At 42.5% G+C, this 15,447-nt stretch overlaps 2 protein-coding genes across 7 annotated transcripts in view; one reads left to right on the forward strand and one right to left on the reverse strand.

Moving 5' to 3' along the window:
- Positions 1-1,340: 1,340 nt before the first annotated feature.
- Positions 1,341-14,473, forward strand: OXA1L (OXA1L mitochondrial inner membrane insertase). Its single transcript, XM_036114828.2, has 10 exons — positions 1,341-1,497; positions 1,934-2,095; positions 2,798-3,011; positions 12,584-12,727; positions 12,957-13,042; positions 13,216-13,380; positions 13,510-13,614; positions 13,727-13,889; positions 13,979-14,059; positions 14,142-14,473. Exons 1-10 carry the CDS (start codon positions 1,435-1,437, stop codon positions 14,261-14,263), a joined length of 1,305 nt encoding a protein of 434 aa, XP_035970721.1. The 5' UTR covers positions 1,341-1,434; the 3' UTR covers positions 14,264-14,473.
- A 398-nt stretch (positions 14,474-14,871) lies between these two features.
- Positions 14,872-15,447, reverse strand: part of SLC7A7 (solute carrier family 7 member 7) — an 88,850-nt gene continuing 88,274 nt past the window's right edge. For all 6 annotated transcript variants that reach the window (XM_036114800.2, XM_078053454.1, XM_078053455.1 and 3 more), the window contains one exon: positions 14,872-15,408. In XM_036114800.2, the coding sequence (XP_035970693.1) occupies positions 15,302-15,408 (107 nt within the window). In that variant the 3' untranslated portion in view covers positions 14,872-15,301. The remainder of the gene's footprint in view (positions 15,409-15,447) is intronic.

The following is a 15,447-nucleotide window of genomic DNA, read 5'->3' on the forward strand; positions in this document are numbered from 1 at the left end:
TGCACCGGGGTCATGAGAAGCGGCGCATTATATACTTTCAAGTTGGGAGGGGGTTAGGGATACCGTATTTCTCTAAGGAATTTTGGAAGCAAGGTTTCCAGGACCTTGAGGGGGGCTAGCTATTGTTGGGATGAGGTCATTTATTACTGTCTAATAAAACCTTAGTCATGAGATCCTTCAGATGTAAATCGGTGGGTCATATGCTTAGGGGATGACTGCCAACGTATATTTTGGGGATAGAGATAAAAAGAAGTTTCCAAAGGAATTTTTATATGTTAAAGGATCCTGGGGGGTTGAGATAATGTTAAGCTAAGACTGCCTTTTGCCCTTAGCAAAGTATTAACATTGAGGCTGAGTCCCTAGAGGAAGGTCACTCGGCCTGTTTCAAGGACTTGTCAGCGGGCTGTAAGTCGTAAGGAAATTCAGTTTTTCTGCTGCCTTTATTTCCCGTATCACATTCATAATCATCCCCAAATAAAAGGGACTGAAATAATTTCAGGCTATGGTATCTTTCCAAACTATAGGTTATTCAAAAAGCACTCTGGGGGGAGGGGGGCCACTCTAATTTGAGAGACTTTGTAGGAGTTCAAATATAACCAATTCCCACCTTTCTGAACGGAAATCTTTTTTTCTTTGGGAGAGAATTTCACCTCATATATCTTTAGGAATGCTTTCAGCTTCAAGAAACAAACACCAAAGCAACAGAGGCCTGGAGTGTGGATAATAAAGACCTTTAATTATCTTACACAACAAAGTCTAAATACAGGTGGTACCAAGTCTAGTGCAGCACCTGAAGGACATCAGCAAGTATTCAGGGTTTTTCTCTTTCCGTACCACCATCTTCAACATGTCAGCTTTAGACAAGATGATCCTCACACAACCCCATTTAAGGAAAGGAAAGGTGAAAGGTGGGGGTCCCCTCTTAAAACTTTGTCCTTTTATCTGGGTGGAAAATATTTCCTACAAGCTGCCTTCCCTCAATTTCTGTCAGACGCCGGACTACCCTCACATTTCACTTAATCTGTAATTACAATATTATCTAGCAGTAAGAATCGAGTATCACCCGACAAGAAAAAGCCACGCCAAGCACAGCCAAGACTGTCCGGAACTTGTATTTTAAATCAACAAATCAGAGGAGAATCACGGATTTACAGAATGGAGGAAAAAATCCCCAGGTTTTTGCAGTCACTGTGTGAGGGCCCCTCAGGCGGCTCTTCAATCTCATTTCAATCTCCTGAACACCCTGCGGGATCTTGTTAATAAGGCCCTTAGCGTCTTCTTACCCACTTCAAATATGGCCGCTAAGCTCCAGTCTCCTTTACCACCTGATCGTGGCAACAGCTCTGGCTTCATGCCCATTTCCAAAAGGGCCTCTTCCCGCGAGGCTGAAGTTCTGAGTGCGCAGGCGCGAGCGCAAGTCCTCCTCCCGGCAAAATGGCGATGAGCTTGATGTGCGGACGCCGGGAGCTTCTGCGCTTGTTACGGCCACAGCGTCAGGTAAGGATCCCCCAGGGCTGAGCGCCAGGATGCGGCCCTGTCCCCGTGGCCCGAGCCAGAAACAGCTCGTGCCAGGAACAGCCTGAGCAGACGCTGACCTCACCGGGACCTGCCTCTCTTGACCTCGGCTCGCATGAGTCCACGGAAGGGTTACTTCCCCGACCTTGCGGGCTCAGTGGCCGCGTATTGTTGTCTGTTCGTGGGTCTCGTCGTCACCCATGCCACAGAAACTTCAGCCTCGACCTCTGTGCTCCGGGGTGGGTCTACGGTAACCGAGAGCCTGGCCGCACCAATTGCATGCCTTCGGGCCAGCCATCTGCGCGCGGAGTAGTGGTGCCTTCACTTGTGGTAACGGGCTGGCAGCTTCGTGGCGAATGAGCGTGATGGGCGACATCTGTTCCTGAAAAAGGGCTCCATCCTTCTTTTACTCTCTCAGTTCCATAGCGTCGCAGGGCCCCCTCATTGGCCGCGGAAACCGCTGACCTCAGGGCTCCTCTTTCCAACCGGCCGGTGCTGCGAGCGCCCGCACTATGTCCTCCTCGCGGGCCCTGGTCCCCGGGGCCTCAGTACCTCCGTGATCTTGTTCGCAGAAGCCCAGGTAAGAGGCGATTCGTCCCTGCGACGTTAGGGGTAGCGTTTGTTGGTTGATTTCTTTTTATTTTGTTTTAACTACAAGGAGGGGAAATGTGGCACAGAGTTCCTGGCCACACTCCATGCAGCTCCCCAAAACAGTAGCATCTCAACTTGGGATAGATTTTCAAATCAGTGGGAAAATGAGAGTACAGCAGGAGAAATTTATGTTATGTACAAGGCATTGTTTGCCGTAATGGTGGCAAGCCGCTGATGGTGTAGGAGATGGGATTCCAGGTGTGCATGTGTATTAGAAAAGTTATAACTTGCATATCACTGACTTCGTGGGTATTAATATTTCTGATGGTGAGACCAAGTAAATATTTTGGTCTTAAAAACTGAATTGTTTTAAATAAAAATTACGACAGTTTCAGTATCTGCAAAATCGTGCCAGTGATACTCAAATGACTGAAGTTTGGAAAACACTGATAGAAGAAATAACTTAGGAAGGGAGGTCATGAAATCTTACTCTAAGTAACTTGTCTTCCTGCCTAGAGGAAAAAAATAAAATGTCCTTTTTAAGCCTTGAATTCTCTGTACACTGTAGACTAATCTGGGAGAACAAAAAGTAGAAAGCCCATAGAACAACCTGATACTAGTTATTATCTTGGGCCTGTGATTTCTGTATGTCCCCCCTACTGAGTATTACACATGACTTCCTTTTGCACAGGTTCAGGCCCCTCCTGTCATTCCTGCAACTCCCTCACCCACAGCAGTACCCGAGGTGGCTTCTGGAGAGACCGCAGATGTAATCCAAGCTGCTGCAGGACAGAGCTTCGCTGAACTGGGGCTGGGGTCATACACCCCAGTGGGACTGATTCAGAACTTACTGGAATTTATGCATGTTAACCTAGGCCTACCTTGGTGGGGGGCCATTGCTGCATGTAAGGGAAACACATCCTGGTCAAGCATAGAAATGGGAACTTCGGGGGTAGAACTTTAAAGACAGCAGTTCTGTAAGTGGATGGAGGAAATACAGCTGACCCTTGAATGACCTGGGGGTTAGGGGCACTAACCCCACCCAACATTGAAATTCCATGTATAACTTTTGACTCCTCAAAAACTTAACTACTAATAGCCTACTCTTAGAAGCCTTGCTGGTAAACAGTCAATTAGTACATGTTTTGTATGTTACATGTATTCTATATTCTTAAAGTAAGGAAGAAAAATACATGTACAGTACTTTAAAAAAAAAAAAAAAAAAAACCCATATGAGCGGGCCCACGCAGTTCAAACCCCTTTTGTTCAAGGGTCAACTGTAGTTGCAGAAGTTTAGGGGTCAGAAAAGCAGATGATTCAGATGAGGGATAGAGGCTCTTGATCCTTAGATACACTATATTTATTTTTATTAAAGGGCATTATAAAACCACTGGATCACCTGGGATTCAACAAGTGTACATATTTAATGTGAGCATGGGGTTAGAGTAAGGAGACCTTGTTAACAGTGATGAAGCTGCCCTGGTTTAGGAGAATAGAAGGTCAGGCCAGGTGCTTAAATCCACCCCTCCCCCCCCCAAATTGGAAGGTGCCCACATTGTTCCTCTTGTAGGCTAAGACTATACTTTAAATTCTGTTCTTCCTACCCTTGCTCCAGTGATCATCCTTTTCCCTAGGTCTTCAGCTTCTCTCTTTTTACTGCCCTGTTCTGAAAATACAAACATGTTCAAATATACCGTGGATTTCTTGAGGAAAAGTCCCTTCTTTTCATCCTTAGTTCTTTCTCCTTTCATAGCTGTTATTTAAAAGACTGTTCTGCATGCAGTGGACTTCTTTCTTTCCACTCTTTGACACTCAGCAGTCTGACCTTTTTAGCAATCTGACTTACTAATACCACCTCATTTTGTCAGTGACATCATTATTAAACCCATTATTCTTTTCATACTTGACCTTTCTGTGTTGGACACATTTTTCCAGTTTATTTTATTGAAGTGTAGTTTATATACAATATTATATTAGTGATAGTGATTCAACATATATATATTGAACATATATGTATATTATGAAGTGATCACCATGTCACCATATAAAGTTGTTACAATATATTAACTATATTCCCTATGCTGTACATTGCATCCCTAGGTCATCTTTAGTTGTAACTGGAAGTTTGTACTTTTTGTTGTTGTTGTTTTAAGTTTATTTAAGCAATCCCTGGGGTGCCTGGCTGGTGTTCAGTTGATGAAGTATGCAGCTCTTGATCTCAGGGTCATAATCCTGACCCACACATTGGGTGTGTGGGGCTCGAACTCACAACCCCGAGATAAAGAGCCGCGTGTTCCACTGACTGAGCCAGCCTAGCACCCCTGGAAGTTTGTACCTTTTAATTTCCTCCTATTTTGCCCATCTTCTCCAGTCCCCTCCCCTCTGGCAAACAGATTGTTCTCTGTATCTGTGAGTCTGTTTTGTTTTCTAGATTCCACATGTTAAGTGAAATTATACGGTGTTTGTCTTCTTCTGTCTTATTTCACATAGCCTAATACCCTATAGGTCCATCCATGTCACTGATGATAAGAGCTCATTCTTTTTTATGGCTGCATAATATTCTGTTGTGTGTTTATACACCACACCTTCTTTATCATCTGTCAACAGACATTTAGGTTGCCTCCATATCATCACTATTATAAATGCTGCAGTGAACTTAGCAGTGCATATATATTTTTGTTTGGGGGTTTGGGTGTTTTTTTAAGATTTATTTATTTTAGAGAAAGCAAGTGTGTGCATTAGTGGGGGGAGGGGCAGAGGAAGAAACTCTTTCCAGACTCCCACTGAGCATGGAGCTGGACACAGGGCTGTACTATTTTGCATTCTGACCAGTGGTGCACCAGGGTTCTCTTTTCTCCACATGCTTATCAATACTTGTTATTTCTTGTCTTTTGATTCTAGCTATTCTGACAGGTGTTGAGGTGGTAACTCATTTTGGTTTTGACTTGCATTTCCCTGATGGTGATATTTAGCACCTTTTCATGTGTCTGTTGGCCATCCACATGTGTTTGGAGAAGTGTCTGTTCGGGTCCTCTGCCTTTTTTAATTGTACTATTTTTTTAACCCCTTATTGATATCATTTGCAAATATCTTCTCCCATTCAGTATGTTGCCTTTTTTGTTGTTGATGGTTTCCTCCACTGTGCAAAAGATTTTTGTTTTGGTACAGTTTCAATAGTTTATTTTGCTTTTGTTTCTCTTGCCTGGGGAGACATATCCAGGAATATATTGCTAAGGCTGATGTCCAAAAGTTTATTACCTATGTTCTAGGAGTTTTATGGTTTCAGGTCTCACATTGAAGTCTTTAATCCAGTTTGGTTTATTTTTGTATATGGTGTAAGAAAGTGATGTAGTTTCATTCTTTTGCATGTGGCTGTCCATTTTTTTTTTTTAATGACACCATTTATTAAAGAGACTCTTTTCTCCATTGTATATTCTTGCCATCCTTTCAAAGATTAATTGACTATATAAGTGTGGGTTTATTTCCGGACTCTGTTCCATTGGCTTATGTGTCTATTTTTGTGCCAGTACATTACTATTTTATAGCTTTGTAATATATCTTGACATCTGGGATTGTGATACCTTCAGTTTTGTTCTTCTTAAGATTATTTTGGCTATGCAAAGTCTCGTGTGGTTCCATACACCTTTTAGGATTATTTGTTCCAGTTCTATGAAAAGTGGCATTGGTATTTTGATAGGGATTGCATTGAATGTGTAGATTGCTTTGGGTAGAAAGGACATTATAACAGTATTCTTCCAGTCTATTAGCATGCTGTGTCTTTTATTTGTGTTGTCTTCAATTTCTTTTATCAGTGTTTTTTACAGTTTTCAGAATGTAAGTCTTTCACCTGCTTAGTTAAATTTACCCCTAGATATTTTATTCTTTTTGGTGCAATCGTAAATGGAGTTGTTTCTTAATTTGTCTTTCTGCTACTTCATAATTAGTGTATAGAAACACAAGAGATTTCTGTATATTAATTTTGTATCATGCAGCTTTACTCCAATTCATTTATTACTTGTAATTTTTTTAGTGGAGTCCTTAGGGCTTTCTATGTACATTATCATGTCATTTGCAAATAGTGGCAGTTTTACTTCTTTACCAACTTGGATGCCTTTTATAGCTTTTTCTTTGCTGTGGTTAGGACTTCCCAGGGCTGTGTGAATGAAAGTGGCAAGAATGGACATACTTGGCTTCTTACTGATCTTAAAACAACTGTTCTCAGTGTTTAATTGGGTATGATGTTAACTGTGGGTTTTTCATTTTTCTTTTTTTTTTTTTTAAGATTCTACTTATTTGACAGCATGCACGCACAAGCAGCTGAGCAGGGAGCCTGACACCGGGCTTGATCCTAGGACCCTAGGATCACGACCTGAGCCGAAGGCAGATGCTTAACAGACTGAGCCACCTAGGCGCCCCTTAACTGTGGGTTTTTCATCTGTGACCTTTCTTATGGTGAGGTATATTCTCTCTCAGCTCAATTTGTTGAGAGATTTTATCTTGAACAGATGTAGAATTTTGTCAAGTGCTTTTTCTGCATCTGTTGAGATGAACATACAATTTTTCTTTCATTTTCTTTAATGTGGTAAATCACACTGATTTCGTGAATATTAAACCATCCTTGCATTCCCGGAATAAATCTCACTTGTTCAGGGTGAATCATCCTTTAAATGTATTGTTGAATATGGTTTGGTAATATTCTGTTGAGGTTTTTTGCATCTATTATGTTCATCACAGATTTTGGCCTGTATAGTTTTCTCTTTTTTTAGTGTCTTTGTCTGGTTTTGGTATCTGGGTAATGCTGGCCTTGTAGAATAAGTTTGGAAGCTTTTCTTCCTCGTCTGTCTTCTGGAGTGGTTTGAGAGGATAGGTATTAAGTCCTCTATAATGTTTGGTAGAATTCACCTGTGAAGCTCTGGTCTTGGGAGTTTTGTTTGATGGAAGTTTGATTGCCCATTCAATTTCATTACTACTAATTGGTCTGTTCAGATTTTCTATTTCTTCCAGGTTCAGTTTTGGAAGAGTGTATGTTTCTAGGAACTTACACATTTCTTCTAGGTTGTCCCATTTGTTGGCATATAATTATTTATATAATTATTTATGGTAGTGTCTTGCAATCCTTTGTGTTTCTGTGGTGTTGGTGGTTAATTCTTTCAGTTCTGATTTTATTTGGGCCCTCTTTTTTTCTTGATGAGTCTGGCTAAAGCCTTAGCAATTTTGTTTATCTTTTTTAAAAAACCATCTCTAGTTTTGTTGATCTTCTCCATTGCTTTTTTAGTCTGTTTCATTTATTTCTGCTCTAATATTCATTATTTCCTTCCTTCTACTAACTTTGGGCTTTGTTCTTATTCTCTTTCATTTCGCTGTAAGGTTAGATTATTTGAGATTTTTCGTGTTTCCTAAGGTAGGCCTATACTCCCATAAGCTGCCCTCTTTGAACTGTTTTTGCTGCATCCCATAGGTTTTGAACTATTGTGTTTCCATCTTCATTTATCTTGTTTTTTTATTTCTTTGATTTCTTCCTTGACCCATTGGATGTTTAGTAGCATGTTGTTTAGCCTCCACATATTTGGTTTTTCCATTTTTCCCTCTTGTAATTGAGTTTTAATTTCATCCCATTGTGATTGGAAAAGATGCTTGATATGATTTCAGTCTTCAATTTGTTAAGACTTGGTTTGGGGCCTAACATGTGATATTGCCTAGAGAATGTTGCATGTGCACTAGAAAAGAATGTGTATTCTGCCATTTGGGGGTTTTGTTTTTTTTGTTTTTTGTTTTTAAGTTTATTATTTATTTTTAGTAATCTCTACACCCAGTGTGGGGCTCAAACTCACTACCCCAAGATCAAGAGTCTCATGCTCTTCTGACTGAGCCAGCCAGGCACCCATGTATTCTGCCTTTTGGGGATGGAATGCTTTGTGTCTATCTATCAAGTCCATCTGGTCTTGTGTTTTTGTGGGTGTTTTTTTGTTTGTTTTTTAAGATTTTATTTATTTGAGAGAGAGAACACAAGCAGGGGGAGGGGCAGAGGGAGAAGCAGGCTCAACATGGGGCTCAATCCCAGGACCCTGGGATCATGACCTGAGCCAAACGTAGACACTTAACTGACTGAGCCACCCAGGCAACCCAGTCCGTCTGGTGTTACGTGTTGTTTAACAATTTCCTTACTGATTTTCTGTCTGGACAATCTATCCATTGATGTTAATGGGGTGTTAAAGTCTCCTACCTTTATTGTATAACTGTCGATTTCTTGGGGCGCCTGGGTGGCTCGGTTGAGCGACTGCCTTCGGCTCAGGTCATGATCCTGGAGTGCCTGGATCGAGTCCCGCATCGGGCTCCCTGCTTGGCAAGGAGCCTGCTTCTCCCTCTAACCCTCCCCCCTCTCACGTACTCTCTCTCTCTCTCATTCTCGCTCTCTCAAATAAATAAATAAATCTTTAAAAAATAAATAAATAATAAATGTCGATTTCTTTTTGTCTGTTAACATTTCCATTATGTATTTAGCTGCCCTTGTGTTGGGTGCATAGATATTTACAAGTGTTATATTCTCTTTTTGGATTGATACTTTTATTCATTATATAATGCCCTTTTTTGTTTCTTGTTACTATTTTGTCTGATACAAGTATTGCCTCCCCAGCTTTCTTTTCATTTCCATGCAATATCTTTTTTTAAGATTTTATTTATTTATTCATGAGAGACAGAGAGAGAGGCAGAGGCAGAGGAGAAGCAGGGTCCCCGCTGAGCAGGGAGCCCGATGCAGGACTCGATCCCAGGAGTCTGGGATCATGACCTGAGCCGAAAGCAGGCACTTAACCGACTGAGGCACCCAGGCATCCTTATGCAATATGTTTTTCCATCACTTTCAGTCTGTTTATGTCTCACATGTGAGTCTCTTGTAGGCAGCATATAGATGGGTCTTTTTTTTTTTTTTAATCAGCCACCCTATATCTCGATTAGAACATGTAGTTCATTTACACTTAATTACTGATAGATATATTCTTCTTACCATTTTCTTAAGTAATCTCTACACCCAATATGGGGCGTGAACTCAGGACCCTCAGATCAAGAATCACATGCTCTACTGACTGAGCCAGCCAGGCACCCCTACTTCTTACCATTGTATTGATTTCTGGTTGTTTTTGTAGTTCTTCTCTGTCTCTGTCTTCTCTTGTTCTCATAATTTGGGGACTTTCCTTAGTGTTATGTTTATATTCCTTTCTCTTTATTTTTGCATGTCTGTTATAGGTATTTGATTTATAGTTACCATGAAGTTAATATTTAACACTGTATGTATACAAATCTATTTTAAGTTGATGGTTGCTTTAAGTTCAAGTGGAATCTAAAAGTACTAGTCCCCCCGCTTCCTACATTTTGTTTTTTTTTTCCCCCAAGGTTTAAAACTTTTATTTAGAAAGCCTGTGAAATAATTGTATAATAATTTGAGTGGGTAGGTTATACAAAAAAATAAATCCCCACATTGGTTTTGACCTCGTATCTTAGAATTTAATATTTTGAGTATCCCTTGACTAATTATTGTTGGTCTAGATGATTTTACTATTGTCTTGTAACCTTCATAGGTAGGTAGTTATCCACTACCTTTATTATATGTTTACCAGTGAGATTTTTTTTAATAATTTTCTTATTTCTAATTATGGCCTTTTCTGTTTTGAGAAGTCCTTTAACATTTCTTATAAGGCTGGTCTGGTGTTGATGAACTCTTTAGCTTTTGCATGTCTGGAAAACTCCTTATCTCTCCTTTAGTCTGAGTGATAACCTTGCCAGGTGCATTTTGAATATATTGTGCCACTCTTCTGGCCTTTAAAGTTTTTGCTGAAAAATCAGCTCATTGTCTTATGTGGGGGTTCCTTGTATGTAACTAGTTTTTTTTTTTTTTTTTCTTGCTTTTAAGATTCTTTAACTGTTGTTGGCATTTTGATTAACCAGTCTTAGTGTGAGTCTCTTTAGGCTCAATTTTTTGGGATTCTCTGTGCTTTCTGGACTTGAATGTCTGTTTCCTTTGCCAGGTTAGAGAATTTCTCAGCTGACAGGTTTTCTGTCCCTTTCTCTTTCTTCTCCTGGGATCCCTATAATGCCAATGTTAGTTATACTTGATGTTGTCCCAAAAGTTCCTTAAACTATCCTTAGTATTTTCCTTTTTGCTGTTCCAGTTGGGTGATTTCCACTACCTTGTCTTCCAGATCACTGATTCGTTCTGCATCACCTAATGTGCTCTTGAATCTCTCCAGTGGACTTTTTATTTCAGTTACTGTATTGTTCAGCTCTGATTGGTTTTTTGTGGGTTTTTTTTTTTTTTATATACTTTCTGTTGAAGTTCTCGTTGTGTTCATTCTTTGAGTTCGGTGAGTATGTTTATGGCCATTATTTTGACCTTTTTACCTGGTAGATTGCTCATCTCTTTTGTTTAGTTCTTTTTCTGAGGTTTTGTATTCTTTCATTTAGAACATACTCTTTCTTCATTTTGCCTAACCCTGTGTTTCTTTGTATTATTTAGATCAGTTCTGTCTCCTGGCCTTGAAGGGGAGTAGCTTTTTGCAGGTATCCTGTGAGGTCCAGTAGTGCAAACTTCCTAGTCACCTGAGCAGGTGCCCTAGGGGTTCTTTGTGTGGGTTGCATGCACCATCTTCTTGTGGCTGGGTCACTGTTGGTGTAGACTCAGTGGTTTGCAGGGCTGCCCCCTGACACAGCTGTTTGCAAGACTCAGCCACAACTTCTTCAGGTATGCTGGTAAGCAGGGCTGTCCATCATTCTGTCTGAGAGGTCCAGCCACTACTGTTGTTGGGTGGGTAAGTGTGGGGGGTTGGCCTCAGCACAGCTGGCTACAAAGCCCAGCTGTGACAGCTCCATTCCGCTTGTGGGAAGGGCAGGCCTGCTGTGTGGCAGACTGTGAAGTCCAGCTGCTGCAGGTGCTCTCGTATACGCAGGGCAGAGGCTGCTTGGTGGGGGTGGCTCTGGTGCAGGCTGAGGCCACCTGCTGGGTGTGGCAGGGGCAGGGAGTCCCTTAAGAAGGGCTCTTGGCCTGTGGGTCGGTTGGGCTGGGCAAGCTGGTGCTAGCACAGTAGATGGAGAATGTCAGAAATGGTGCCTGCCAGCTCGTCCATCCCCAGAGAATGTTCCGACAGATCCCTGCCCTGCCAGCACATGCCTTAAAATCAGTCCATGCATCTCCTTCGCGTGTAGCCCAGGCATTTTTCAAACTGCGGCCTCTGTGCTGGAACTTCAGCAAGTGAGATTGTGCATAAGCCTTGCTGGTTTTCAAAACCAGAGGTTGTAGGGGCTGGTCTTCCTAGTGTAGGGCTGGGAACCCAATATGGGGCTTGGACCCCTTGTTTCACAGGGAGAGTCTTTATGGTTGTGATATCCCTCCTACTCGTGGGTCCTGACTAGACCTTGTCTCTGCCTCCTACCCAACTCAGAATGACTTTTTCTTCATATCCTTAGGTGTGTAAGATCTGTTTTGCAAAGTTCTTTACACAGCGATAGTTCTATATGTAGTTGTAGATTTTGGTATATCCTTGAGAGGATGTAAGCCCAGGATCTTTCCTACTCCTCCATTTTGATCCCCTTGGGCCTAGGGTCCTGTATTAGACATTTTAGACCTTGAAATCTCTCCCTTGGCTTTTGTGATCATCTTTCCTGATTTTCTTGTCTTTCTGACCACATCTTTCCATTGCCATTGCCCAGTTCTCAGTCCACTCCTTCAGGGCTAGTATTCTCGGTTTCATCCTTAGCTTCCTTCTCTTCCCACCCCATATCAGCCATTATAATGTTGATAAAGCCTAAGCCCATATACCCCCCCCCCCCCGCCGCCACACCACCACCTTCTCTTCTCAGCCCAGACCCTCTTGCTTGTCTACTGATTAGTTTATCAGTATTTTTGGAATGATCAGGAAATAGGAAGTATAGGAAATGGGGAGGAGCTAAAGGAGTAAGCCACCAGATTAATTCCTACCCTAGGGATTTCTAGGATAGGGGCCTTCAGACTTCATTCCTGAAGTTCCCAGAGTTGTGTATGGTGCCTCTGAGAAAAGCAAAGGCCAGAGCTTGAACAGTTCTGTAGCCAGACTACTCTCTCTCTCAGAGCAGCTCGGTTTTATCTCTTATGTATATTGGGGCTACACTTAAGAGTTGACGGTAGGGAGATTCCATTGATAATAGAAAAGTTCAGATACCACTGATCTAGAAAAGTATCTTCTCTCACCTTTTGTTCGAGGAAATAAACGGTATCCCTGGCCATTTGCTTACAGAAGTTAGTGTTAGACTTTTGTGAGGTCAAAGCAGAGAACTGAGCCTTGAAGGATCAAGTCACCCCTGCCCTTTGTTTTGGGTTCCTTCAGCAGGCATCACAGTGTTGAAAAGACTATAATAAAAAAAGACCCTTTCAGTGAGGACCTAAAAACCTTCAACCTTCCAACTGCAGAACTGCTTTGATTTCACTCCAGTCCTAGTTTGTGTTTTCCAGGTACTGTCCTTGCCCGCTGCCTGGTGTTTCCTCTCATCGTGAAGGGCCAGCGAGAAGCAGCCAAGATCCACAACCACTTGCCAGAGATCCAGAAGTTTTCCACTCGAATCAGAGAGGCCAAGTTGGCAGGAGACGATGCTGAGTGTGAGTCAACTGCAGAATGCGCATAGGAGAGGACCATGTTTGCACTTTCCTGACATTCTGCTGAGGGTTGCTAGAAGTGGGCAAGTTCTAAAGATCTACCTGCTTCTTGGGCCTAATGTTTCCAGTGACTGGCCAGGGTCAGGTAGAAATCTTATGGGCCAGGTGGTAAGGATGGTCACCTCCATCGATGTAATTATTAGCCCAACCATTAACTTCCCCTCATTCACAGTTTACAAGGCCTCCTCGGAAATGACATTTTACCAGAAAAAGCATGATGTTAAACTCTTTAGACCTCTTATTCTACCTCTGACTCAGGTAAGCAAAAACATTTTCCTTCTTATTTTATCCTACACCAGTCAGATAAACTCCTGTGTTTCCCATGCCCTATACCCCCAAAAAGTGGGGGTGGTGGTAAGGTTTTTAATGATGGAGTAATGAAAATGTCCCCTTTGCTAAAAGGTCCTGACACTGTTTATCCTGTGTAATAGGCCCCGATCTTCATCTCCTTCTTCATTGCCTTGAGAGAAATGGCCAACCTTCCTGTGCCCAGCCTGCAGACAGGTGGCCTCCTGTGGTTCCAGGATCTCACACTGTCTGACCCCACCTACATGTTACCACTGGTGGTCACTGCTACAATGTGGGGTGTCCTTGAGGTAAGCCCAGGTTGGCTTAAGTGCCAGGCCTGCAAAGTGGGGAGTAGAGATAAAGTAGAATTGATGGGTTGAAATCTGAGCCAGATTCTCTAGAAATGACGTGCAATTGCCTTTTTTTTTTTTTGGCAGTTAGGTGCAGAGACTGGCGTGCAAAGTTCTGATCTTCAGTGGATGAGAAATGTGATCAGAGTGATGCCCCTAGCGGTGTTGCCCATAACTATCCATTTCCCCACGGTAGGTAATGGCTTAGGAGCTGGCTCCAAGCCTTTCCATCTAGCCTAGCCATCTCCCATCAAGCTGACAGCAGAGGACAGCTCCTGAGTACTGTGTCTTTCTTCTCCTTCAGGCGGTGTTCATGTATTGGCTCTCCTCCAATATGTTTTCCCTGGTCCAGGTGGCTTGTCTTCGGATCCCAGCCGTACGGACTATACTGAAAATCCCCCAGCGTGTCGTGCATGACTCCAATAAATTACTTCCACGGGAAGGTTTTGTAAAAAGCTTCAAAAGAGGTAAGGGTCTGTCCTCAGTGAAATGGGACTGGGGGGGGAGTAGTCTAAAAATGGGCCTAGGACCCACTGTCTTCCTCCTCTTTACACAGGATGGAAGAATGCTGAACTGGCGCATCAGCTCAAAGAGCGCGAACGACGCATGCAGAATCACTTAGAACTAGCTGCCAGGGGTAAATAACCCTTGCAGGCTAAATTCTGTGATTTGTTTCTTCCTTTCCTTCGTTCACTGAGATTTGTTTTCTCTTGCCCTAGGTCCCTTACGACAGACCTTTACCCACAACCCATTGCTACAGCATGGAAAGAATCAGCCTCCCAGCACCCCTAACAGCAGCAGTGCCAAGCCAAAGCAGCCCTGGCGTGACACGCTGGGCTGAATTCCATTCCTGCTCAGACTGGTAGGAGCTCTCTCTTCAAAGACTCGGCGTCAGAACAGATTTGACACAGAGTCCTTGCCCCAGCTCTGCGAACCGTGGGGTGTCGCGATCTTCCTTTTAAAAGTGGATTCCATTACAGACTCTCACACCTAAGTGTAAAAGAGCCAGGTGATCTTGCCAGCCACAGAATCAGTAAACCTCTAAACTACATGCTGCTTCCGGATACTTATTAAACAGGGAAACGGATGGTGTGCTTCAGAAAACTGAAGACTAGATCAGTTGGGGATTGCTCCTGCCTGTGCTCTTTGGAAGTGCCTCAGCAGTGTAACCTGGCATTACGAGCTTAAACTCCCACCCCATACATGGGTTTATCTCAGGATGCTATAAAATAATTTTGCTAAGCAGCTTAGGTGTGTTCTCTTGTATAGAGAGTGGCTGCATCAGCCACCAGCACCTGACTTGAGAGGAAAGAAATACTTAAGATACTTTCAAGCACAAGACTGTTTTTAGTGTTCCTCTTAGCCTGATGAGAACTATCCCCAAGACCTATCTAAAATGAAGTCACTCAAAAAAAATAAATAAATAAAATAAAATGAAGTCACTCAAAGTTTAGAACATAACCCTTTTATTATCTAGCACCTGTGACAGTTTCATGTCTCTCTAAAGGAGACAGGAAGTTCGGAGCATTATTGGCCCTTTTAAAGGAAAAGGAGTGGGTGGGCACACCCAGAGGTGAGCGACTATCTTAACGCGTGGGAATGTGCTACTAGTAAAACCAAGCCCACACCTGACATGCTCCCCACCACAGTCTGTTCCAGATTTTTTTAAAAGGGACAATAAAGCAATGTGTAGCAAAACAAATAAATTACTTTTCATCTCTCAAACAGCAAGTTCGAAAATTGAAGGCACCTGTCCAGAACCCTGGTCTGAGCAGCTTCAACAAAGAGATGTACTTTTCCTTTTCATCTTCCTTGGCTCCAGCCAGTAAGGGACAAGAGCCCCTGCTTTCCACATCTCAGGATTGATTCTAGATGGTATTTAGTTAGACTTGGGATCTCGGTGCTTGGGCATCTCTCCTCCATCTTCCAAATCCATCTCTGCAGCAACTGACATACATAAGACCTGGAGGTACCATGTAGCGGATGCTACAAAGAGAAATGTGAGTCAGAACTGAGAAGAGGTCA

This window comes from Halichoerus grypus, chromosome 8 (genome assembly GCF_964656455.1).
Source record: "Halichoerus grypus chromosome 8, mHalGry1.hap1.1, whole genome shotgun sequence".
NCBI lineage: Eukaryota > Metazoa > Chordata > Mammalia > Carnivora > Phocidae > Halichoerus > Halichoerus grypus.